The sequence below is a fragment of the Planococcus citri genome, chromosome 4, assembly GCF_950023065.1.
Source record: "Planococcus citri chromosome 4, ihPlaCitr1.1, whole genome shotgun sequence".
Taxonomy (NCBI): domain Eukaryota; kingdom Metazoa; phylum Arthropoda; class Insecta; order Hemiptera; family Pseudococcidae; genus Planococcus; species Planococcus citri.
Window position 1 is genome coordinate 40,588,004 of NC_088680.1, and position 27,542 is coordinate 40,615,545.

Sequence of the window (27,542 nt, forward strand, 5' to 3'; positions counted from 1 at the left end):
TTACCAAATCACGAAAAAGTTGAGCTTTCCAAGAAAAATCATTTTGAAAAACGAAATTTTTGAAAAACCTCAAATCCTTCATTTCCAACAAAACAAATGAATTTAAATTGGAAATCTTTTTTCAAAATTGAGTCAACAACGCGAGAGCAAAAAAACAATAGTTGAAAGCACTTTTTGAAAATATTATTAAAAAATTAATCAGAAAAAAAATCGTATTGCGAAAGTAAGTTCTATGCTACGAGTACATCTCGTGTTTCAAGCAAGAATGTTTTCATGTATTTTTAGTCATCTCCACTATAAAGCTCACAATTTCGCAAAATTTTGTGTCATATTTCGGCGGTCAAAGGAATTTCTTTCAACACGTTTCTATTTTTGCTTATCTTAAGAACTACCAGTTGACTTTTTTACTATCGTTATTACGTTTTTTTCCTATTAATTTTTTAAAACTATTTTCAAAAAGTGCTTTTAACTATTGTTTTTTTTTGCTCTCGTGTTGAATCATTTTTGAAAAAAATTGAAAAAATTTCCAATTTATATTCATTTGTTTTGTTAGTAAGTAATGAAGGATTTGAGCTTTTTCAAAACTTTCATTTTCCAAAATGATTTTTCTTTGGAAGCTCAACTTTTTTGTGATTTGGTCAATTGATCAAGGTACCGCGGCCCTATTACACTTTTCAAAGCGAATTGTTTCTCTTACACATAAAAACCTGGACATCCTCCAAAGGATTGAGCAAAAAAAACTAGGTAAATCAAAGTTTCAAGTTTTGAACGTTTTGTTGTTATGAAGATGAACTTGTTTCTTCGGATGCGACTTCGGAACAGTTCGGTTTGCGCCTGTACAAATCATGTTTGCGATAGAAAACTCATTCATCTTCTCGTCTACATATTCTTTAACGTTTTGCTCCTCGTTCATCTGCATTTTCTTCTTCTTTAGAAGTCGACAATGGGAAATCGAAAAAGGTGCCCTTACCCCTAACCTACACTGATAGAAATTTCTTTTGGAATTTTCACTGTAGCCTAAATCATGAGATTTTGGATGTACTTACTCTGAAAATTCTAACGATTTTTACTATAAATTATTGTCATTTTCAATTTTTCCTTTTAAACATAGTAGGTAATTTCTCTGAAAGTGTGTAGCAAAAATCACTAAAATTTATAGTAAGAATTGTTGAATTTACGAATATGCAAAAATTGTTAAATTTTCAAAGTAAGTACATACTTACTTGTACATCCAAAATCTCATTATTTTTAGTAAAAAGCGCAATACATTTTTCTCCGTGTACAATTACACCATTTTGGTTCTGGTCGTTGGTGATCTAAAATTTTTTTAGAATGTTCTGTGCTTCATCAGATAAGTATGGTGAATTCTTTAAAATGTTCTTCAACTCGCATGTTAGCTTATTCAAGTCCAGTACCTACTAGCTGTCAAGATTTCGGTATTTTTCCCCCACAAGAGAGGCATTTCTCTGTTTGGATCGTTCATGAATTTTTACATCTGAATACAAAATATGTACTACATAACAATAATAGATGAAAACGCGAATAATTGCAAAAGTATTTTTTTGAAATAACGTTTTCGATATCATTTAATTAAAAAATGCACAAGTCGATACCAGTGCATAACAGAAGAGAAAAAAAGGAAACTTTCAATATGAGTCAGCAAAAAGAGAACTTATAACGCCACTGTGAAAAGATAACTCAGTATCGTGAGGTATTTTTTGTTATTAATTAAATTTCTACAACACTGCGTTCTTTTTCCTTATTCTTTATCTTCTTCATCATTTAATTAAATTAAATACCTTTCAAATGATTTCGAATGATCTGATTCCACTCGCTTTATATGTACCTTCTTGAAATGTTGAGGGGTATTACCCACTCGTATGTAATTTATTAAACTCAACCGTGGAAAATTTCAACAAATACGTGTATAACTGAGGCTAAATTTAAATGTTTGGATAAATTTCTCACTAGGTCGAATGGATGTGAATCAAGGTACCTGTATAACATTGTGTAGCTTTGAGAATTGTCTTGTATTGCGCATTTTGGCCTACGTACTCTACTTACAAATGACAAGTATACATGTTTTGCCTCGAAATATCTCTCCTTGGGGAATGAACTTTGGTGGAAAATCTTAGGTGGTAATTTAGATGAGAAACGCAAAGGTCTTCGGATTAAATTCATGTCGCGCTAGTTTCTTCGAACTAAGTCAAGATGTTTCTCTAGTTCGCATTTGAGAATGATTACCTACTCTGTAAGTGCGTTGGAAATGTGTTTTGACTTGTGTGTTTGTTGTTGTTGATATACTTGCATGATCTAATTTGGTTGAGTATCCGATGGGAGATTATTTCAAGGTTGAAGTTTTCCCATTGAAAGAGCTGGTTTTGGTTTCAGTGTGTTTTCACGTCTTCATCGAGAACTGGGGGTTTACCCAGTTTCTTTCTTTCTCACTTGATCTAGATTTTCATGCATTGAAATGAGGATACTTTGTACACGTATCCTCAATGTATATTATTTAGATTTTTAAATTATACGGAGATGAATTTTTTACTCATTTTTTACAGCCGCTGAAAAGGGGAATCAGGGTGTCTACTGGCAAGGAAAACAAGGAAAACAAGGAAATAGCAGGGATTTCACTAGAGGTAGCAAGGAAGCAGGGAAATAGCAGGGATTTTGACAATTTCTGTGTAATAGCAAGGATTTTTCAAAAAAGTTCCTCTTGAATTTTCAATTTCATAATGCATTTTCCATTTTTGTTCTTGTAATTTTTCTTATTAAAAATTGTTGATTTCTACTTTTTGAATCATAAATTTTCAAAAGCTTTTGCCCTCGCTTTGCTCGGGCTGAATTATTTTGTTTGACAAATCTTTAATTAAACAAGTCAGAAGTGAAACAAAGTGAAAATTGAAAAAAAAAACATTCAAATAGAAAATAATGGTCTTATACGTCTTGAATTATTGTCAATTTTCCAAAACGTTTGCCCTCACTTTGCTTTGAAATCGAAAGTTATAGAATTTCAGGGTTGTACGAGATGTCGCTTAGGGGAGGGGGGCATCTCTCCAGCCGAATTTTATTCGGCAATTCGGCAAGTTGGGTAAAATTCGGCAAAATTTCGAATAAGGGCCTATGATGAAAGAAAAGCCAGTTTTTTTTACTTTCCGAAACACAAATTTCCATAATCTTCTGCCCTCACTTCGCTCGGGCTTGTTTTCTTTACTTGTTCAGTACCAAGAAGTCCAAGATGAGCATTTTAAAGAAAAAATCAAGTTTTATAACCAAAAAATGAACTCCCCCCAAAAAAATCGTTTTCATTCCTCACCGAAATGCAAATTCTCAAATTCCTTCAAAAAAAACATCATTCAAATACTAAATTTCTAAAAGCCAAAAAATGAACTCGTTGTAAAAAAAAACATTGTTTTTCTCGTTTTAGGCATCTCAAAATAACAATTCGCGAAAGCTCTCGCCCTCGCTTCGCTCGGGCAAATTGTTTCTTGTTTTAGCATGAACAAATTTCACATATGAGGGCTCCAAAAATCCAAAAAATTATAAAAATTTTCATTAGTCATATGAATGTTATATCAATGGGTGAAATTGATATTTTTCTTCAACATCAAACGACAATTTCAAGTCGAATTGTTGTTAAGCTCATCTTTAATTGTCTTCGTGTTATACATTTTTAATTCTTCGTAATGTTCCATCAGCATGAAACTGGTTGAAAAAAACGTCAAGAAATTTCCTACAAAACTAGTACCTACACACAAGGGGGAGGGGGTTGTCTTTTTAAACTCAAATTTGAAGCAAGGAAAATGGCAAGGAAAAACAAGGAAATAGCAAGGAATTTGATTTTTCAAATCCAGTAGACACCCTGGGAATGCTTGAAATACTTTTTTTTGTTCATTTCTACTGATAAATATGATGTTTTGAAACATAAAAATATGTTTATTTTGAAATTATCCTTTAGGCGGTCCATATTAGGCGTCCAAAATTTCGAACTGTCATTCTAACACTCATCACTCAACAATAAAAAAAAAACATACATAAAGTTGACCTTCACCCCTGAAGTTTTGTACAGTGTTAGTGGAAGGATGGAACTTTATTTTAAGCCTTTGTGGAGGTTTCTACCCCCTAAAGTTTTCAAGTGGCGATCCTCCAAAAAAAAGTGGTCCATATTTGGTGCCTCTACCCTTATTCCAAAATTTTAATTATTCAGTTATTATTTTATAATTTACTTTGAAAAGCACAGTACCAATTTTTCACAGGTATTTTATTGCAGAGGCTGAAAGTTATCTGTAAATTAATATTGACTAAATTTATAATTTGTATTTATCTAGTTTCGTTTTCACGTAAACTTTGAAGTTTCAAGAGATAGTTTTCCTCGATGAGTACTTATTCTTCACAAACCCGGTGGTGCGTATGGCGTCTGACGTAGTTCTGTTTTCCTCGATGAGTATACTTATTCTTCACAAACCTGGTGGTGTGCATGGCGTTACATGAAGTTTTTTCTTTGTTGGCGGGATGACAATTTTTATGTTCTTGAACGTGATTATCTTTTGTTGTTTTTTGTCAATTATTGTGTCTTTGCTATAGTGCCTCTATAGTTACACCACCATCGCATTCTGAGGGATCACAGGACACCCTGCAACGTTCCCAATTTTTCATGGTATTGCAATTTTCGAAATTGAAAAATTTCATTATAATGTCTGATTATGAGTTAAAATATCAAGTCCACCATTTTCCCCATTTATATGCTTGTATGTATCTGTCTGTAATGGCTCCAGGGTCCAAAATGTATCACCACACGATCAGAGGGACCACATGGCACCCTGCAACGTTCCTAACTTTTCAAGGTATTGGAATTTTCAAAAATGAAAAATTTTCTTACAATAATTTTGAGTTGAAACACAAACTACACCATTTATTTTGAACCAATGCTGGTCTGAATCCAGCTGAGATGTGCTTAGGATCCTGAATGCACCACCAGGGCACCCTGCAACATTCTCAACTTTTAATGGTATTGCCATTTTCAAGATAAAAAAATTTTATTATAATGATTTTGAGTTGAAATATCAAGTCCACAATGTTTCCCCATATATGATTGTGTGTATCCATCTGTAATAGCCCCGAGGTCCAAAATTTACCACCACACAATCAGAGGGACCACAGGGCATCCTAACTTTTCATGATTATAGGAATTTTCAAAAATGAAAAATTTTTCTGCAGAGATTTCCTTGGGATTGTTGGAGGTGCCCAGTGAACCCTCTGATCATGAGGTGATACATTTTGGACCCTCGGGCCATTTCTGCCTGATACACACCTAACACAACCTCAAAATAATTGTGGATTGTATATTTCAACTAAAAATCTCCCAGTGAAAATGTTTCGGTTTCTAAATTTGCTGTACCATGACAAGTTGGGAGCGTTGCAGGGCGCCCTGTGGTCCCTCTGATCAAGTGATTATTTTTGGACCCTGGGACCATCTCAGCCACACACAAACCAGCTTAACTTTAAAAAAATTGTGAATTGTATATTTCAACTCAAATTTTTCTTGAAAAAATTTTTCATTTCTGAAAATTTTTGTACCATGAAAAGTTGGGATTTTTGGAGGTGATCAGTGGACCCTCTGATCATGATGTGATGCATATTGGACCCTAGGGCCTTCTCAGCCAGATACACGTACCAGCATAATTGCAGAATAATCTGTGGAATTGATAATTCACCTCAACAGCTCTGTAGGAAAACTATTCAATTTTGAAAATCGTTGTACCATGAAAAGTTGAGAGCGTTGCAGGGTGCTGTGTGGTCAATCTAATCATGCCGTGACAAATTTTGGACTCTGGGGACCTCTCTGCAGGATCAAAGAAAGCAAAAAATCAGCAGTTGTAAGAAGGGAGTTTATATCCAATGGTTGTAAGAGTTTGTTGAAATGTTACAGGCAATTTTTAGAATGTGTTTTCATTGAGAATATTTTTAAATATTTCTACCTCATACATCTGGTGAGTAAGCTACTCATAATAGGGTACAAGTAGGTTCATTTACGGTTTACCTACCTTTTTTTTAATTGGCGATTTCTACATTGCGTTATTCGAGAACTTCCAGGGTGTCTAAGAAGTCTTATCCAGTCAGGAAAATATTCATCTGGAATTTTTCCATGTGTTGATCATCGTGGTAGTTTAAGCAAGACCATTCAAACCAAATTATGCAATATGCACCAAAAAATACGTGCTCAAAAGTTGATACTTTTCATCTTTTTTTTTTTGATAATCTCAAAGTTGTTCTCCTTGCGTATTATTCAAGTTTTTTGAGGGAAAAAGTTTCGTATTTTCAATGTTGCAATCGCCCATTTCTCTATCTCGGTTGATTCCGTTTAGAAAAATTTCAAAAAATGTTCTCATCATCAAAATTATTGTTTGAAATTTATAAGACATCATACGGTATAAAATGTAAAATTAACCTATGAATTTTGGGCAATTCTAAGTACAAAACTTTTTTGGAATTTATTGTAGACTGAATTCTTAAGATTTGAAAATCATAGAATATTTCATCCAATCCAGACGGAGAAATAGGCATTGTACGAGTAGTACCTACCATTGGGAAGGCCAAACTTTTTTATTTCGAGGAATATTGAAAGAAATCACATGCAAACCGAAAAAAAACGTTTTGAGATTTTCGAAAAAAATTATGAAAGTTATCAAATTTTGGATTCGATTTTTCAGATTATGTATTTTGCATGGCTCTCCCTGATCAACTATCACGATGATCAACCACATGAAAAAACTCATAGTTCTCGACGAGTAACACGAGGTTGAAATTTCTTTTTACGTGTGACTTTAACTCAATCACTTCTATGCAAAAGAAGGACAAACACACCTTCTTGTGCTCAGCCTGAATTGCCAGCTTATGATACCTGATGGAAGGAGGTGGATTTCTTATGAAACATCGTATGAAAGAAATTTAAAATTTTCAAAGACATCTAATTTTTGTACTATAGTACCCAGCTTCTTGAAGCTCTGCATCTTTACTATATGTACTTCGTCGTGATATGCGTGGTGAAGAACGAGTTGAAGAAGACTTCTTCTTCTTTACAGTTTTCATAACTTTTCTTAATAATCTTTCGAACAGTAGTCCACTCTCATAAATATCTACTATACATTAAGAAATGTAATTCTCGAAAAATTAAAAAAATTCCGCTCTTTAAATTTTTAAATTGAGCACATTTGGAAAAAAACAATCCGAGTTACACCTTTACCACTTTTAATAATTTTCTGAAATTTATGTACTTATTTTGAGCTCTTTTTATCCTTTGTTTTTCAGGATTTTTCAAACGTTTTTTCTGAGATAGCACTTTGGATGTTTCTTCAATCGGTGATTGAAAATTGCTCGATTCTGCAAATAATGTAGAGATAAATATTATTAATTTTACTTATTGTCTTTGTTTGCGGTGTTTTCAAAACAACAGATACATTTTTACCTATTAAACGTTTAGCCCAATTGATTCATTTTAAAATACTCGTATCACACGAATTTCCTTTAGTATTTCGCGAGTCGTTAGGTTCAATCGCAGGTGGTGATATTTTAGATAGTAAATTTTCTGGACAGCGCCTAATTTTTCTACGCGCAGGTATCGCACTATCGCAGTCACCGAACTGCCCATATTTAAACACAAGTCGGTTTCAAATAAATGATTCAGAAACTACATTTTGGTCGCAACAATGTGAAATTTCACTAACCACAAACACTTTTTTGACTTTTTTGAGATCCATCATTTCAGCCTACTCTGAACTGAGGTGATGAATTATGAGCTGTAGGCGAAGCAGTATATTGCGGATTTTTCAATAATTTTTTCTGAGACATTTTATTTTGAGCAGTAGATGCCTTCTTATTTTGAGGATTTAAAAATTAATCTTGTTCCGAACATGGCGTCATTAAAAAAAAATTGTTTCAAACATTCGCCGCAATACGTACGAAGTACTGGGAAGCTCACCTTATATTTGTGACGTTCGGCGAAAATCCGCTGGAAAATTTAATTTCGTCTCGTAAAAACGCTCACACTCGACGAGATATGAAAGACGATAAAAAACAGTCCTTCGAAACGTATTACGTACGGTCCTCAAAAGCTGAAAATGATTTATAAACGGAGGCGATGGAGGCGATAAATAAAATGAAATTTTTTTACATTTCACAAAGAAGCGAGTCCGAATCAAAGTTGAAAAGCTCAAAAGAAAATTATAACTCGAGTGACGAATAAAGTTGCGAAAATATACGTATGTGAAGTATACGCTTAAGGAGGCGATCTTTTGATGATGCTTTTTTGTTCGTACAATACTGAGAAAGGAAGCTCGTTAGATTACGCGATATTTTTAGTTTTCGATTATACCCTTAGCCTATTCGTGATACTCGTATTTGAATTGAAATTTATCGAGATGTATTTTTTAAAGGTAATTTGCTTGCATTATGATGAAACGCTCGGTATTCGAGAATTTTCTCGCTAAATTGTTTCATTCAGGAAAAAAAACCCTCTTCGTGTATCCGATATACGTCATTTTATCGCTGTATAGCATGGCCGAGGAAATTCTATATTTTGGTTTTATGAATGTTAAGAGAGCTCGGAGGTTTTTTTTTCTCTTTCAAAGGGCGCCTTTTTGCGTTGGCGAATTTTCACCATTGCCTGTATCCATTAAAGGAAAATTCTATTCTATTGTTGAAAAACTTGGATAGCAATTTACTGCAAATAACGTAGCTGCTCTTTGAATGGACATAAGAGCTTACTTTACATAAAGACGTTTACGAAAAGAAATACTCGTATCGACGATAGTCGCGCGAAAGAGCGGATATCAGTCGAGGTTTTGATACCGAGCACCAAATCAAAAGAGCCAAGTTTTTTCTAAAAGACTACTTTCGAGTTATGTATTGTATACTTTATCGATCTCTATAAACATTACTCTAGACTGGAGTAAATTTACGACTAAGTAAATATTTGTCGTGTAATCGTACAAATACTCGGTTTCGGCCGAAATGAAAAACAAACGTATTTTTGCGTTCGATTGTGCTACGAGGTAGGTACCTGATGGAACACCCGCTGTGTCTAGTAGGTATAAGATGGAAAATGTGTTCACATGGTAATTCGAAGAGGGATTTTCCTCGAGTTTAACCTGTTACCCGTATCGAATAGTGGATACATTTTGAACTTGGGCAATTCGTTTGTAATCCTCGAGAGATCATCTTACGCTTAATGGAACGTTAAATCTCTCATTTCCACTTGAACCTACATTCTCGCAAGCTCGCGCCGATACTTGTATGTATTTTGTTTGGTCGAAATACAAGCAAATTTGCCGGTGTGTTTTCCAAATACTGCACGAATACGTATTATTGTACTACCTTACCTGGTAGGTAGATTGTACAGTAGGTTATCATCCAAGTACACAATGTAAGGCGAATTTCAAAAGGCTTTGCGGTTTTTTGTGAATACATTAGCGTGTTTTGCACACCACCACCTACGTTGATTTTGTTAGGTTTCATCGTCGTTATGTAGTGTGTACTGCTTCAAAGGCACAGACCGACCGACCCATGTTTTGGCAAATTAACATTTTTGTACAGATGTAAAACCACGATGCGAATCGTAATCGTTAGGATAGGTTTAAAGTCATCTCGTTGTAATTATTTTGCACCCCTTTGAAGTGAAGTAGTACGTACTATAATGTGATATAAAATTCTATCCTAATGGAATTTTACCACGTGTCTTTCTCAGAATTATTTTCCCTGATATGTTTTCTTTCCATTTTGATGACGAAATAATTTTCACGAATTAACTTACTAATTCGTTAGAACTAAATGATTTATGACTGGAGAAATATTTTAGGTAATTTTAATTATTCAAGATTTCATAATTCTTTGAATATTGCAAATATGTAATTTCGCCAAATTTCAGAGCTCTAAAGATATTTTATGAAGGAGACATTTTTGGTTCCAAATTAAATTCGAAATTAAAGAGGCAGTTGACTGAATTTTTCCAAGTGCTATGGTATCTTCGATTTTGAACCTTGAAGTATGAAAATGACTTTTTTTATGGAGCAATCAAAGATCTGTAAATTAGACTATACCTACCATATTTTGTCCAATTTCAAAATTAAAGACCTTGAAAAACAATTTGAAATTTTTAATCCGTCGTAACCTCTTCAATTCTGAAGTTGGACAAAAATTGAGAACAACTTTTTTGTTTGTCTTTCAAACTTCTTCAACACGATAGAATTATTAAATTCAACCTTTGTGAAATGTTTCCAACCTCGAAAACCCCGAATTATAAATTATTTAAAATTCTTCGAAAGAACTTTTTTATAACTCTTCTTACTCAACTACTAAGATCGAAATTATTAACAAAAACAAAAGTAGGTACTTTATTTCTTGATAGTTTTCGAGAAAAATACGATGAATGAATGAGAAAATAATTCAATGAAGGAATAGGTATATAAGTATAATGAACGAGTTTCACACGTTTGACGAACATCATCGGTCGAATACCTATTTTCAGCAGTAATCGCCTCTTTGGCCGTATTAATTGAACAATGGTTGATTTCGACACCAGAACAGTTCGAGTTCAATAAAATTCAATTTTTTCGTCCGCAGGGTAAAATTTTTCTAGTGATAGGTATTTCCCACTCATCATTTAGAATTTTTCATTCGATCCTTTAAATGTGTGAAACCTCGTTTATTTTTATCATTACATACACAACTAAATTACGTTGGGAAAAATGCAATTTCCAAACGCTATAACCTGTAATGTCAATTTAAATGCACTTTACAGTTACATTTTTTTCTTTTTTTTTCAACTCGCGAAAGCCACAGCGCATAAATAATTAATTCAGTCAAACAGTCAAGCTTCGCTCGTAGTTTTTTATTTTAATATTTAAATGCAAAAATAACAGATTTAAAATGCTTCGTAACTTCGTGGTCACAATCGGAAAAAATTGCGAGGGCATTTGCATATTTGAAAAGTTTATTGTTGAGCGAAAATTAGATTCAAATGGTTGATTTTTTCAATTTAATCAAATCGTATTATATTTTTCCTTGTATGTAAAATTATTTTGTCTTTTTCTATTTACTGCTGAGCAATCTCCCAGTCTGTTTTATGTTCCTGGAATAAGACGCTGAAACGAAGAAATTTCCGCCAAGAGTTGAAAAATTTTTCCTAATGAGATTTTCCACTCAGGTGGGCCGATTTCAAGTTTGCGAAAAGTAATTAAGTATCGAAGTAGACTGAGATTCATTTCAGCCTGTTCGTTTTACTGAATGAGATCTTCTTGATGGGATGCCAAGTTTCCAATTTTCCAATTTTAAGCTCTAATTTGATTCTTATAGTTGAATACTTGAACTATGTTTGAAATTTTTTGAATTTTGTCTTCAATTTGAGGGATAGAAAGGTGAGGGGAGAAGGTCAGATCAAGAAATTGAACCAAAATTTTGGACTGCGACCACACCCCCTCCCAATCAAAAAAAAACTAGCAAATTGTGTGCCCTTTCTGTGGACATTTTAAAGGAGGGAACATTTTCCTACTGCTGGGAAACTGGTTGCCCCAAGGCCTTTCAAATGGAAAATGACAAATTATATCGGAAGACTTCATAAGCATTCATTTTTTGACCCCCTCCTCTCTTCCTTGGTCCCATCAGACCCTCTCTCACCCCCCCCCCCCCAATCAAATCGTTCAATAAGAAATTGGATTGAATTTTGAACGTTTTGAATATTTTTAAGTTAATTTGCTCCTTTATCTCCGGAAAATGTTTGGATCTCCTTTTTTTCTTGATTATACTTCATCTGCCGCTTGAATATCAATTAATCACACAACCTGTCGAATAATCCGATTTGTGTATCGTGTTCGGTGTTCATCTGTCATTAGTCAGTCACTCGTGCCTAAATTACTCATTTCTGTGACCTAAAATACCTTCTAACGGAGGCGTAAAACTTGAAAACGAATATTTTTCTAGGCTCGTTTAATAATTACGTAGGCGTAAGGACGTTTCACGAGACGAGCTGAGATGACATATGTTTTCGTCGACGAAAAATCCCTTCTATTTTGCCGCGATTATTCCGTACTTTCATGGTTGAGATATTCGAAAACGAAGATTTTTGATGGAATAATAAAAACAACCGAGACGTACGAGTATAAGAATAACCCATGAGATGACTACGATGCAAGAGACGATACCGTATACTTGGTACGATGCGACGCTTGAGATATGAATGGCAAAATTGTATAATATAGTTCATGAATTATCGACGCTGTCGTGTCAAAACATCAACAGTAATGGTCTCATATTTTCGAGCTTTTTCGTGCAAAAAAAAAAGAAACGTTGTTAGGAGTGCTCAAAAAATAGACCTCATTTTTTTCACCTTGGCTATATAAATACGGAGTATTATGGTAAACTTTGCGTTCCACTGTAAACGAGAAAATGTTTATCAGGAAAAGGATCATTCAGACGTATTAAAGTACCCATATGTAGCGATTCAGAGGTTACGCGGTTTTACTGGCAGTACCCTATACGAATAAAATACAACTATGGTTTTTCACGAAAAAGGTTCGAAGCGGTGTTTCAAATTCCCATTGTAGATTTGATGCGAGAAATTCGAGAAAATGAACCATTTGTATGTGTCCCTAGTTGTCTTACCAGTTACTGCTGCGCCATTTCACGTAAAAATTTCCCAGCTGATAATTAATCAAAGAAAAAATTCTGCTTTCGATACCAAAGTTGGAGAAAAAAATGAAAAGGAATTCTTTCAAAGTGACGTTTCATTTGCTGGCACAGTGAAACACGCGTTTGAAACGAGCAAGAATAGACGTATAGAATTGGGTGAAAAAAAGACCAAGTGAAGAAAAAAAAAGAAAAGGGTACTTTCGTTGAAGTGGAAACATTGAAACTCCTTTATCTCTTTTATTTTCTATTACATGCTGAAGGCGAAAGATAATTCTATATTTTATTACGGTATCTCGCGCGGATATGGCTTTTAAAAACGCGTTTTTAAAAGAACGAATAAAAAAATTCTCTTTTTTTACGATTATGGGTGGTTTGAAAATTAAATAAATTTCATCGCGGCACCAACTACCAACTAGCAACTACCAGCATCGCGCCATCCAATGTCGTACTCGCGGTGGTTCTTTAAAACGAGAAGATATTTTACCAATTCTCATATGTGGAAAGAGTTTTTTTCCTCGTACACGAATTCTCTCCTCGATATATGGTTGAGCGCTTTCTGTGAGAATTTTCAAAGCTTTAACGATTTCGAAAGTTGAGCCCGACTAACGAGAAAATTATTATTCGTAGAGTGTCACTGAAACAATGGCGAAGTTTACCGTAAGTTGCTTTTTGTATCTTTGTACCTACCTGTGCGTTTTGTCGAAAGTAAATTTTCTTAGCGTCTCGACGACGTCTCTTTTAACAATCTAGAAATTTGTAAAAGTCACACGCATCTGGGAAAATTTTGCGTACGTTGAGTGACATGAACACGACTATGTTTTAAAATTCAATTTTGAATAAAAATTACGTTGGTGTGAAAGTTTTTGAAAAAATTTTCGAGGTCGCGTTGTTGATGTGGTAATTTGATCGGTGATTCCAGTGGGACAATATTTGTTATTTTGCTGAGGAGGGTAGGTTCTATTTTGGGTTGTTCAAACGATGCTGATGGGTGTTGTTCTCTTCTCGATTCTCCTACCGCATAAAACGGCTGGTAGTGATGGGAAAAAATTGTTTTGGTTTTCGAAGTTTTTGATTCATTTTCAAAATTTTTCATAATTGGCTACTCCATGTCAAAATTTGTACCGGAAAACGTTTGAAACTGGAACATCCCAGTAATTTGTTTTTGACCTTCCCTGGACAAATAGTTCTTTTACAAATTAAAATTTCAACAACTTCGTTCATTTCCATCAAAAACGAGTAGTTCTCCACACTATCTCCCTTCGTGATATTTGCAGCTCTATAAGGAAAATTTTTTAAACAAAACTTGCTTGTCAATTGCCCTTTACCCTTACCCAACCTGTTGTGGAAAAAATGGCACAGATTCAAAAGACAGGGTCTGAGATTCTGCATCGATATAGCCGTGGGCTATTATTGTCTGAATCGAACACACCTTTTTGGGCTCTACATGAACGGTTGAAAATTTGCAAATCTCAGATTTTTAGGTAAATTTCGTGTTCTGAGAATATACGTATTTCATTCTCGAGTATTATTTATTAATTATGCCAACATCGAAAATGATCATTTTTGAAACTGGGGGGATATTCTGAAATACAGCAGTGCCAATTTTTAGTTTATTATTGCAAATTTCAATTTTGTGTTTTTGAAGTTGGCAACAATAGTTGAAAATGAGCACCACTGTAGGTATTCCAAAATATTCTCTCACGTGTAATATTCGAGAATAAGAATGAAATGTTTTCAAAACACGAATTCACCCGAGAGTTAGCGATTTGACAATTTTCAATTGCTCTGTAGAACCTCAAAACTTATCTCGATTTGACAGCAATTGCCCAAGTTGATGCATCTATTATTACATACTTATCTTTTGGAACAGAACTGGGCTATTTCGTCCAAAACAGAACTGGAGCAAACTGATTACGATTTTCCGAAAATGCCTTCTCCTTGAGGACCCACATCTCCTCTCCAGGGACACCTCGGAGGCTAAACAAATTTTCCGGATTACTTTCAACTCAATATCCTCTGCAATTGAGTGGAGGGTGTGTTCCTTTGGTCCTGTAATCGAGATCTCCAATTCAAATAGGACGATTTCTTAGCTTCTATATCAAATGAATTCCTGAGTACGAAATCTAAGGGCTTAGACTTCTCGATTTTCATGTCAGACCAAACCAAAATTGTACGAGGACCATCGATTTTTTTTCCTAATTTCTAATATCAACAGATCGTGTTGAAAACGAAAGGAGATTTTTTTAAATATTAGATGATATTGAGAGCACTGAACATCTTGGTATTCGTACATCTTTTTTTATTTGCGTCTCTTGAAAATGTTTTTTTAAATAAATTTTTAATAATCACGTTGAAAATGTCAAAATTTGAGCATTAGAATGCCAATGGAAACAAAATATAATTTTACCAAAACATTGTTATTCGTTATTTCAAGAAGCGAGCTCAAATTTTAACCCTTGAAACTACGTATAATGATCTAATTAAAGTTAAACCGATATAAGTAGTGCTCAAGCACTCATCCTGCTTGTACAGAAATTTGATGATGAGCAGTCTGAAACGATATCTGTGTTTATAATGTCAGGTACTTGACATAATACGGTGATTTCAAGTCAGCGTTGTGAAACAGTCGTACAAACTTGTAAACTCGTCAGGCAATGCCATCAAATTAATTTTCACGCATTAAAATCTGCGATGAGGATCACGATTACAACAATATGCTCCTTGAATTGACCTCCTTGACACGAGATACGCGGTCGTCGTCGTGTAAAACACCACCAGCTGACACAAGTTCATTTCGAGATTTGGGGCGTAAACCAGCGTATAATGTTTCGAGTAAACATCTGGCGCACGACTTGCGTTAATTAAATAATAATCTCATCACGTACGCGTTTATTACTCAAAATTCTCGGTTCCATTCGCTTTCATTTGGCTTAAAAAAAAGAAAAAACCAGACTCCATTATGTTGAAGTTAATTATGTGTTTCGTTTCCAAAATGTTTATGATTAAACTTGGTGAAAAAAAATCGCAACAAGTTTTTTTTTTCGCGGGGTAGAAACTAAAGTTGTTTATTTTTTATGACTTCGGAAACCAACGTAATCAGGTGAGACTCTCAGCGACGAAATTTTCAACGCGGATTTGTATCAGCTTGCCTGCTCTTATCTGTGCCAAGTTAATCCTCTGAGATTACGCGTCGCTTGTTACCCTCGTTGGGATTTTTTTGTCGTAAAAAATTTATTAAAATAAAACCTGGTCGCGTATCTAGATTTGCAGGTTTGCGAATATTTTCAATTCGATTTTTTTAAAGGCAGTATCTGCGTGACGGAGCACTGATTGGGAGGAGGGGTAGATTTCGGATTATATTTTATCTATGTAGGTAAATTATGACTAGATTGTAAACGTGTGGGAGGAATTATTCTGCAAAATATGTAATCATAATATGTGCTCGAACCCTCGTGAAATACTGATAGAGATTTGTGTTGTATTTGAGGCATTAGACTTGAAAATAACGATATATTTTTTCGTTTCGTGAACGATTCATTTGCAATATTTATGGCTGTTTGGTCATAAATATCGTGTGGATGTTGACATTATAGGTCTGTTTTTGAACGAAACGAAAGTTTACATAAGTATGGTGCTGATACATGGATTTTTATTTTGTTTGAAAGTTTGATACCGGGTATGTTCCAGTTGTGCACGTTTTTTGAACGTGGGAAAGTTTTGAAAAATTTGCTTGAATGGCAGGTTTCTGGCGTTTTGATTTTCAATATAAAATATTTTAATGTCGACATCAGTCATTTTTTTTCAATCTCAAGTCAAATACTTACTGTATTGCATACATTAATGATATAACTGACAAATCACCTTCACTATGAATTTTTTCATCCCTTTTCAACAAGTTTAGCATAGACTTGAAACATCCTTATAGGAAGAAATCGAGAAAAGGGTCAAGCCTTGTGAATGTGCAAGCCATTCCACCGCGCCTGGCTTCAGGTCCTCTTGTTTGCATTTGTTTGCTAGAAAGAAGTAATGTGCTTGATAAATTATTTGTTCTTGATCACATCTCATCTACCAATTAAAGATCGACAACGAAAACCAAAATGTATTGTTATTTATACACGGCAGAATGTTACTAGAATGTTACTATGGCTAAATACACACAGATCTCTAGATCCATACATCGGCACATCGCGAGTGTAAGATGGCTTGGGTTAAGAAGCCTATCGCTACCAACAATAGGAAGGACCTTGTCCCGGCTAACCATGAGTAATAAGGAATGTTTTGTTGTAAATGTTGTCATCATATTATTTCAAGTGTGGTGGTGCTCCATCATGTTGGAAATAAGATCTCTGGTGTGAAACCAAACATTGGTGACTACACTGGGCTCCAATGCTGAATAGGTTGATATCATTTTCCAGCATTTTTTACAATGTGATTCTCTAATCTCCATTTGAATCATTTCGTTAGCGGTCCACTGTCGCTACTGGTTGCTGAAGGCTCTTTGATCTAAGTAATATAGCTCATTTTTAGTGTGAGATTAACCGATTTATACAATGTTATTCATTTTTGTTTTGTTCTCTAGCACTTGAAAAACAACAGCATAAAATTCTGTTTCCTGCACACTTTTGAAGTTTTTTTTTCTCAGTGAAGAGACTCTTTAGGTGCCCTACAGTGAAAATTTCAGCTGCTCAATCTCAAAATTCAGCATTATACAAATTTTTCAAGCTTCTAAAATAATAATCTCCGTAATCCAATAATTTTATGTACCTACATTTAAAAAAAAATCAGTTGGGCTGTTAAAACTTTGTAGATATTTGTTTCTATTAAATTTTTCTTCTGTTTTGAGATATCCTTTCAATATGAGCTGCCAAAAGTGTACTTTTAATGTGCATTTTTTTCAATTGGGCAAAATTGTAATTTTCAACTGTTGAACATTTTTCAATTTTTTTATGATTCATGGCTCAATGCGGATTTTGCTCAACCACCAGCTGACTGATGCAGGATTGAATCTTCTATAACATTGTTTTTGAATTTACAAGTATCTAAGTTACTGAAAAAAATTGTTTGAAATTGAGCCTGGAAAGCATGAGAAAATTGAAGGATGAGAGTAATTATAAAATACAATTTGCTCAATTGTAGCTGCCTAGTCAAAGTGAAAATAATTTGATTTTTTTCCAAAAAAAATGCACCTTTGAAGTACTTTGTCATTTAGTTACTCGCATTGAAAATTTATTAGTTTTCAAAATGTTAGGAAAATTGAGATACGACTGAAAATAATTTTACGGAACTTTAGCTTCCCATTGAATTTTTTCCTTTTTTTTTGAATTAATATTAGATAGTGAATTATGGAGATTTCTATTTTGGGATCTGAACTACTTTGTAAGACGTTGTAAAATTTTGTGAATGAGCAGCTGGAATTTTGGCTGTCCCTACCTATTCACTATTTTTTGTATTATATCATAAAGTGCAGTCTTCTTACATCTTTGTTTGCACTTGTTCACTGTTCAGTGCCTCTGTATCGATTCAATGATAGTGTATCTTCACATACAATCATCCAAGTACAGAGTTCATCTATAGATCTATTCTTGAAACTCCTCTTCATTCTACTAGTCTTTCCTCTAATCAACCCTACAAAAAAATCATTGAAACAGGGAGAAGAATCTCTTCATAGAACAGAATTTTCAGATCCTCTTGTGGCTGAAAGAGTTTGGAATTAGAAACACATTACCGATTCCATTCAAATTTTTGCCTTGAAAATTCTCATTTTCCATTGTATGTTTCCCAAGCACTTTTGTCAATTACTTGATTACACATAATCATGAAAAATTAACAATCATTAGCCAGAAATATCTTAAAATAAAATGATATTTGCACTTTGCAGATCACATTGTGATGCGCTCTGCATTTAAAGTTTCACTGCTGTGAATGCGCCTTCAGCTGAGAGAAGAGCTGTGAATACCAACGTTGGTGACGTCACTTGCCTGTCGTTTCGCTTTAAAAAGTATTACTGTGACAATGTCTTCGGTTGTTGCTACTCTGTATCGTCGCTGCGTTCTGTTGGGTTGCTCGATTTTTTTGAGTGCACTACTTGGAAATATTGAGCGCTCAAAACTTTTAAAGCTCTCTGGAGGCGGATCGAAGCACTCTACGGAAACATGACGTCGAGGAAAGTTGTAGAGAATTAAATTTCCAATCGACATAATGTCGTTAGTTTTTCTCTAGGATGCTTAGTTTTCAATATAATTGCAAAAGAAAGTAAAAATTGAAAAAATAGAAAAAAGCATTTTTCGATTTTTACGTTCTTTTGCATTTATATCGAAAACTAAGCATCCTAGAGAAAAACTAACGACAGTATGTCGATTGGAAATTTAATTCTCTACAACTTTCCTCGACGTCATGTTTCCGTAGAGTGCTTTGATCCGCCTCCAGAGAGCTTTAAAAGTTTTGAGCGCTAATATTTCTAATTTTTTAAATAATTTTTTTCTCATTTTATAGAATTTTTTAAAGTTTTTATAATGTTAAAATGTTCTCATCAGAAATTTAGCTCATTCCATGTTATTCTACATACTTTTAGGTGCCAGAATCCACTCTTAAGTCAAAACCCATTTTTTGACACACTAGGTCCCTTTTCTCAGAGCACATCATAGGTGACTACTATGTAGGTAACTACTCGTACATAGATGTTTTCTCAAATCCGCTTCCCTGAAAGATGTTTTCCCAAATGACAAAATCCAGATTTTGTTAGGTATCCCAAATCCATTTGAGGCTAAATCCATTTACCCTCATTGACGTACTTGTTGTATCTTTAGGTGATTGTTAAAAACGACTGTTGCAATTCCATCCGTGCTGGGGTGCTTCGGTGGTATTTAAACCTGACCATTTCTACCTATTCCCATGATAAATGAAAGTGGGAATAGTGTTCAGCTAACTACTGTATCAACAAATACACTTATTTGCGGGATATACTTAGGCGCTCAGGACATAAGCATTCAGGTTGTAGGTGTTTGGGTTATTAGTGGTTCAGGTACATGAATTTGGGATTTAAAAAATTGTGATTTAGTGATTTAGAATCATGTCTTTTGGGAAAGTGGATTTGGGAAAATGTCTGGTAATTGATCACACAACCTATTGATTACAGGTTATGAAGAAAAAATTGAATCAAATATTTTGTTATAAGGATTGCAATACCATTTAAACCAATTCAAACGGAATGAAAATTTAAATACATACAAATTACTTGACATTTACATAGACATTCAAGTAGGTACAGGGTCCGCCAACAAAAAGTACCTATCACATTTGTTTTACAAATAAATTGACAACACTAATAGCTACAACGATCGAAATCGCATCATTTGATAGCCAAAACTACACATTTTTTTTGGTAAAAATTTCATTTCTGCTGATTCACTTGTAATGATGCTTAAATGAAGTGAACAACATTATATACAGAGAGGCTAAAAAGTTAGTGGGTGGTTATTCTGATTTTCACATTTCAAAAAGTTTTAGTTTTTTGTAAAAAAAAAGAATCAAAAACTAAGCATCCTAGAAAAAAACTAATGACATTCAGTCGATTGGAAATTTAATTCTCTACAATTTTCCTCGACTCAATTTTTTTGTAGAGTGCTTCTTTTTGCCTCCAGATCAATTTTTTAAAATGAACTTTTGAAAAATTTGCAAACTGAGTTTCATAAAAATCAGTCTGGAGGCGCAACAAAGCACTCTACAGAAAAATTAAGTTGAGGAAAATTGTAGAGAATTGAATTTCCAATTGACTTAATGTCATTAATTTTTTCTAGAATGCTTAGTTTTTGATTTTTTCACAAAAAACTAAAACTTTTTGAAATATGAAAATTGGAATATAACTTTTTAGCCACTCTGTATGTAATGATTTTCATTCCAGTCAGGCATCGTTAAAAGTGAATCGACAGAAATGAAATTTATGAAAAAAAAAATACATGAGGTTGTTTAATTAAATGAATTGTGCGACGTATCATTTCTCAATTCGGTATTTACAGCTATGAACTCAAACTGAGTGAAAAAATAGCGTTGTCCTATTCGTTACCTACGCTTACAGCAAAATCAATTCGAAAATATCCATTTATAACATCTCCAACAAGAAAACATATACAATAGGAACAAATAAACACTGAAAACTTACGACTTATATTATAATTAAATATTTATAATTTATATTGTATATTTTTTCATCAACACCTAGCATTTTAGCAAATGAGCAACTCTTGATATCGATTTTTTTTTGTTTAGGAAAGTCAGCTTCTTTTTGTTCTTCATTTTTTCTTTTTTCTGTAGTTTTCTGATTTTTAATCAAATATTTGCTTGGCATAGCAATAATTTCTAGGGTTTATAAACCCAAGTGGTAAAAATGTTCTTATATTAGCATCATTATTATCATCAGTTCTTATAGTTTCCAAATTATTTATGGTCAAATATTCTCATTTAAGAAACTGGGGTCATCTTCCTCATCAGAATTACTACACTCAGAATTTCTATCATAGTTGTTTATTTGACAGCATATGCTACTTCAGTTTCATTGTCCAATAAATCATTTAAAAGTTTTTCTGGTATACTAGTTTTTTAATGCATTTTGAACAATCGTATACATGCATTTATAGACTATGATTGGTGAAACTTAACTTCTTTTTGTAAGTAATGTGAAAGATGAAATTTCACAAACAAAACGAACATAACAATAAATTAAATTTTATTTTTTGATCATTTTCGAGCAATTTTCTGTTGAAAATTTATCCAGTTTTAAAAAGATGAAAAAATCAGGCAGTAATATTGTCAATTCCTGGTTAAATTTCAGGAGAAAACATGATCAAGAATATATTTCTTAACCATTACTGAAGAGGGGGTCAAGATGACAAATTTCTTGATAAAAATATTGAAAAACAATGGAATATATTAGCCATAAGCAAAATTACCAACTAATATCAGACAGTTGGCATCTGGAATTTATCACAAAATGAATACGTCAATGGAAAAAATGACTCGAGTTTTCTCATTATCTAATGTAATTTTTCCCAAGGAAACATTTTCTCCGATCAATTCCGTAATTTCTGGATTAGGCCTAAATTCTGTATGCTCAACCGGACTGTGCCCATATCTGAACACCAGTTGCTTTCAAATTATTGATTCAGAAACTACATTTGTTGGCAACAATGTGAAATGGATAGAAGATAGATAGATAGATTATATTTTCTGTTTAAATATTTTTACGGTTACACGAGTCGTAAGCTCAACCATTTTTAATACCGCGACCACGTACTTAAAATCTCGTCTACGTATTTCAAATATTTTCAAAAAAAAAATCGCACACTTTTTCGAACTTCATCAGATCGATTTTCGTCGCCAAGGTCGCTTTTCGAAAATTGAAACCATCACGCTACAAATTTCTGCTACACAGTTTTAAATTTCTAAAGATGTTGAAAGTCAACCCCAAAAGTCACTTGCTAGTCAGAATAGATCCGTATACCAGATACCTAAATGTTGACAATTTGAATTTTCGTGATCGTCAACAACGTTGGTGTGGATTGAATTTCCACGTGATGAAATTAAAAATTGAAATTTCATCGAGCCCACGTACGCCCGTTGTCGACAGTTACATCTTCGTTATTTCGGAATTCGTCGCGTCGCGTCGTCGGTCGAATTTCGTATTATGTTTCGTAAGCGGCAACGCGAAGAAAGTATTTTTCTCGAAGCGATTTCGAAATGAAAATTGGTCCAAAATTTCGCACGAATCGCAGCGTAGGAGTGGTGTATAAGTCGATTTATTACACAATGAAGGTATCCAGTTTAAATTTGGATTTATAACGAAAAAGGTCTGTATCGAATTTACTCGTTGTAACAATGTGTAATGCAAAAGCCTCAACAGAGACGAGGAGGCAACGTGACGCAGCGTGCAAAAAGGTGGCAGAGGTTTTTGTTTTTATAACGTAGACGAGATTTTATGTACGTGGTCGTGGTATTAAAAATGGTTGAGCTTACGACTCGTGTAACCGTATAAAGGTAACGTAGACGACAGGGGGTGATGGCGGTGGGTTTTCGGAGATGTACGTATGTTTATAAATGCTGGCTCAAGATTTACGTAAAACTCTCTCTTACGCGGAGTCGATTTTATGCGGTTGGATTAAATTGCTATTTTTATTTATGAAGATGATAACGCTACGTGTACGAGGTGCTCGTGCGCTGTACTGTACCTATCCCCCTTTGACATATGTAATGTACTGTACCTAACTATTGCATGAATTGAATTGTGTCGCATTTGTGTACTTATATGTATTTGTGATGCATTTTGCAATTACATGGAGCGAATTACGAAAGTATGGGTTTGTTTTTCTTTTCCTCTATCGCAGGTGGCGTTCGCTGTACAACAAACCGGATTCAGGCGCGTTAAAAGAGGCTATAAGCCTTTGAAAGTCGAAGCGCTAGTGCCTGGTATCAAACCAGCAGAAGATCCTACGGATCCGTATTTTCCATTACAATGGTATTTGAAAAACACCGGCCAAAATGGCGGAAAAGTTAAATTAGATTTAAACGTTGAAGCAGCCTGGGCGCAAGGCGTCACCGGCAAGAATGTTACCACAGCTATTATGGACGATGGTGAGTACTTTTGAACAATTTTTTTCAATAGCTTATTGATTTTAAGATGGCGTTTTGGTCTTCATTGGGCCCCATATGCAGGTGTTCAGAGCTCAACAATCTCTGAGAATTTCGGAATTCGGTGAACATTGCACTTCGACACCTGCAACAAGATGGTCTGAAACCCCATAACCAAAATTTCAGCTGCCGATATTGATTTTTTGATTTTTGAATAATTTTTTCAAATTCGAAATTACACATTACCTAACATTTTCGGCGATTTATTCTCTTTTGAAAAAATTAGTAAAAGTCATGGAAATGAGACCTGAAGCTAATATCAAGTCCACCGAACAGAATCTCGCCATTTCTGATCATTCTGGAGGCTCCAGCACGATTTTTGATTTCTCCCGAATTTTGAAATTTCTCCACAAGGTGTGGAAATTAATTTTGATAGCCAAAAATCCGGAGTGTGTAGTAGGGGTCCTGCAAGTCCTGAAAAAGTCCTGCTTTTTGCCGATGAGTCCTGCAAGTCCTGCAATTGTCTTGCTTTTTATTTTATTTTTTTTCATCAAAAAGTCCTGTTTTTTTCCAATCAGACTTCAAATTTTCAATTCATTTCTCCTTTTTCTGAAATTTTTAAAAAATTTTGTTGAAAAAGGCTCAACTACTTTTCGAGAGCTTCTGTTCTCGCTTCTCCAGGACCAATTCCAGATTTAAAGGAGAAATTACAATTTGTATACGTTATATGTATGAATATTAGGCAAAATTGTACCTATCAAATGACAAAATTGTTATTTTATCTTTTGCTTATTTTATGTACTTGAAAACTCGCCGTTTCATTTCGAAAAATTATTGCCTATATTTTTTTTTCCAAATGTCGTTCAAATTTTCCATTGAATTTTTTTACATTCCTTAAAAATTTGTTGTGTTGAAAAAATCCATTCAAGTTCATTACATTAGCAAAGATCTTGGAGATGAGAAAATCAAAAATTGAAATGATGGAGTTGCTTCACCCCCCCCCCCTTCTCTTGAAAAATGGAAATTTTGCTAGACACCCTGAAATCGAGTTGTGGCTTATTTTCAATCTAAATAAGTTTATTCGCATCTGGGTCAATTCTCAGGCGGACACCTCAAGTACGTTTTCTTCCATCAAAATATTTTATGAGGAGAAAAATTTAAAAAATCACATTTTTTCTGTTCGTATTGTCTAAAACTAACTACCCCAAATCCAAATTTCTTAATTTTAAAATATAAATCTAAAGCCCACAGCACGATTTTTGATTTTCTAGAATTTTGAAATTTTTCCAGAAAGCATGGAAATTGATTTGGATAGGTAAAAATCGAGTTGTGGCTTATTCTCGATCTGTTTAGAGGGTTCATCATCTGAATTGACTTCCGTGTAGGCACCTCCAATGCGTTTTTCTGACCAGCAAGTTTCCATATTATACTATTCAAGAACACGCACTCGAGATGTCCATCTAGAAACCGATCAAAGTGCAAATGAGCTTGTTAAACATAATCTAGAATGCGCCACAACTCAATTTTTGGCTGCCCAAATTGGTTTTCACGTCTTTTGGAAAATTTCAAAATTCTGGAGAAATTGGAAATTGCTCTGGAGGTTTCAGAATGACTGTAAATAGTGAAATTTTGTTTGGAGGAGTTGATATTAGTTTCAGATCTGATTTGTATCATTTTCACTGGATAAGTACATAGATACACATTGAAAAAAAACATACATCGCCGACATCGCCGTAGTTAATTTTGAATTTTCAAAAATCTAAAAATCGATTTGATCTGCTGAAATTTTGGTCATGAGGGTTTCAGACCATGCTCTTTCTAAAAATCGTGGTTCAAATCGGAAGTGGACTCCTCGATAAGTTCCCTTGTGAGGCGTAGAAAACGCATTCACTGCTATTGTTCATCGCTTCTTCCGTCTATTGAATATGAGAATCGTTTCAGGTATAGGCCTACATATTATGTACCTATCTCGAATCACACTTTGCCCTCCACTCCATACATTTAAATGTCAAATTGAAAATGAAAAAGTTGTGTTGATAAGTAATTTATTGACTAGTATCTGACATTTGAAAATGATTTCTGATGTGCGAGGATATCTTTTTTCATTTTTTAAATAATTTTTTGCTTACATTTGACGAGTCATCAAACTTCGATATCGAATACACAATTCAAATTGTTAAAACGCACGATCACAAAAACTATTTCTCGTTCAAAAGATGCCAAATATGATGTATGTATGGGTATGCAACCAAAATGTATTAAATTTTTGGAATGTACTGCCTGAGATGTTGCGTATCATTCATCCGTTTGCTGTAATAATTCAAAATATTGTTATTCAAGCTATGATAGGCTTCTAGATTAGGCAACAAGTACATATCACGGTCCTCAGTCCTTGTGAGATATCCTTGCTCTAAAAGTAACGGATGTAAAATATGATCATCCGATTCGTCCGTAGAATTTGTAATATTACTAGCCAGATAACGTAGGGCTTTAAAGGTTACCGAAGATGTATCAATTTGTAATTTGACTGGGGCCTCGCCGGCAAGTATATCGAAAATTCTTTTCGTAAACGAAGGCACGTCGTAGAAAAAGAAGAACAGATTTATAGCTTTGGTATGTTTCCAGTAAAGTTTCATACTCGTATCAGCCGGATCTCTGTTCTTGAAATACTGAGCGATCGAATTCGTAATATAAAGACTGCCGTTTCTTATCGCGTAATTTCCGTAATTTCTCGTGATGTTTTCTTTCTCTTCGTCGCTGCAGTTGTATTTGTGGAATAGTGTTCTCATCTCATCGTTAGTGAATCCGAAATACGGTACGAATCTGTGAGCGATGGTGAATTCTTCGTGGAACACGTGTATGGCTAAATCTGCAGCCGAGAATACCGGTACACTACTTATACCTACCATAAACGTGTAATCAATCGAAGTATTCGCGAATTGATAAATGGCATTTTCCAGCATTCTGTTGATCAGGTTATACCCTTCTTGAACTTGATCACCGGCTTGTATAAGGTAGTTGTATAATGAATCGTATTCGTCTATCAATAGAATCGGTCTTCTTTTAAAATTCGTTCTAAGCAGAGTATTCAATAAGGAGAGACTTCTTTCGACTTGTGTTTTTTTCAGCTTGCCTTCCAACGCTGTTACCACAAACGCATTATCGCTTTTATTTAAAGACTCTAATGGCACCCAGTCGTATTCTTGAAAACATTTCTTCAAATTAGAATTCAATTGCGAAAGCACCATTTCATGGGTTATGACGTCTGTTGGCTCGAAAGAAAAACTCAAATTCAAGTTGATTACCGGTATTTGAGCCATGTAGTTTGAGACAATATTCGTATGTTGAGAAATTTTCAAGTCTTTGAAGATTTCGTGAGCGTGGCTTTGGTCGGCAGGGACTGCTCTGAGTACATCGTTTAATTGGACGTTTAAAAAACAGTTGAGCATATGCAAAGCTGTCGTTTTACCGAAACCTGAAGGCGCGTTGATGTATTCGTTGTGTCTTTCATGGCTTAAAAAATCATACAGTAAGTTACTCTTGTCAGCGAAAAATTCTTGCTTGGTCAAATCGCTGTAGATTTGACAAGATTCGGATATTTTTGACGAAGTGGTCGAATGCAATGTGGTCAGAATGACACACGTTTTCAGGATCGTCGATATCATACTGTAAAATTAGATGGAATAATGAAGTAGGGGGTCGATATGAGAAGAATTATGGAAAATATTTGAGTAAAAAAAAATCAACTTACCTCGATTTATTTCGGCAGAAATATTCTCAGGCGTACGTTCTTAATTGCATTGACCAGCCTGTACTAAAAGTTGGGCCGGAATCTTGAACGAAAATTCGGCAATCAGATGAGAAAAATTGATTACAGAAAGTGGATCGTATATATTTAATGAGAAATATTTTCTTAATCTACAAAGTCCTATTACCTAATTGCCGAATTAAATTGAATCAAGTTTGTAAAAGGTTATCTGTCTCTTCACCTACTTATGTAAGTGCCTATAGGTTTGATTTTTTTTTTTTTTTTTAAAGAAACTACTAATAGGATGAGATATTTTTCATAAGGTAGATATTAATGAGGCTCTGATATTATGTATTCGTTTTTTTACACGATAATAACGCTCACGTAGTAGCCTTTGGAAAAATAATTTGAATAATGAGCAGATTTTTTTTATACGGGATTTAGCTTTATCGCTGAGCTGTGCTAATTGATTATTTTTCTGTTTATTGTTTTG

At 34.2% G+C, this 27,542-nt stretch overlaps 2 protein-coding genes across 2 annotated transcripts in view; one reads left to right on the top strand and one right to left on the bottom strand.

The window, feature by feature from the left end:
• The window catches only part of amon (amontillado), a 152,431-nt gene that overhangs the window by 41,647 nt on the left and 83,242 nt on the right, over positions 1 to 27,542 (top strand). Inside the window, exon 3 of the mRNA XM_065362714.1 lies at positions 23,058 to 23,304. Within this exon, the coding sequence (XP_065218786.1) occupies positions 23,058 to 23,304 (247 nt within the window). The remainder of the gene's footprint in view (positions 1 to 23,057; positions 23,305 to 27,542) is intronic.
• LOC135844497 (uncharacterized) lies at positions 25,330 to 27,208 on the bottom strand. The gene is made up of 2 exons (XM_065362716.1): positions 27,053 to 27,208; positions 25,330 to 26,967 (listed from the first exon to the last, which is right to left on the bottom strand). The coding sequence occupies exon 2, from the start codon at positions 26,964 to 26,966 to the stop codon at positions 25,560 to 25,562; it is 1,407 nt and encodes a 468-aa protein (XP_065218788.1). The 5' UTR covers position 26,967; positions 27,053 to 27,208; the 3' UTR covers positions 25,330 to 25,559.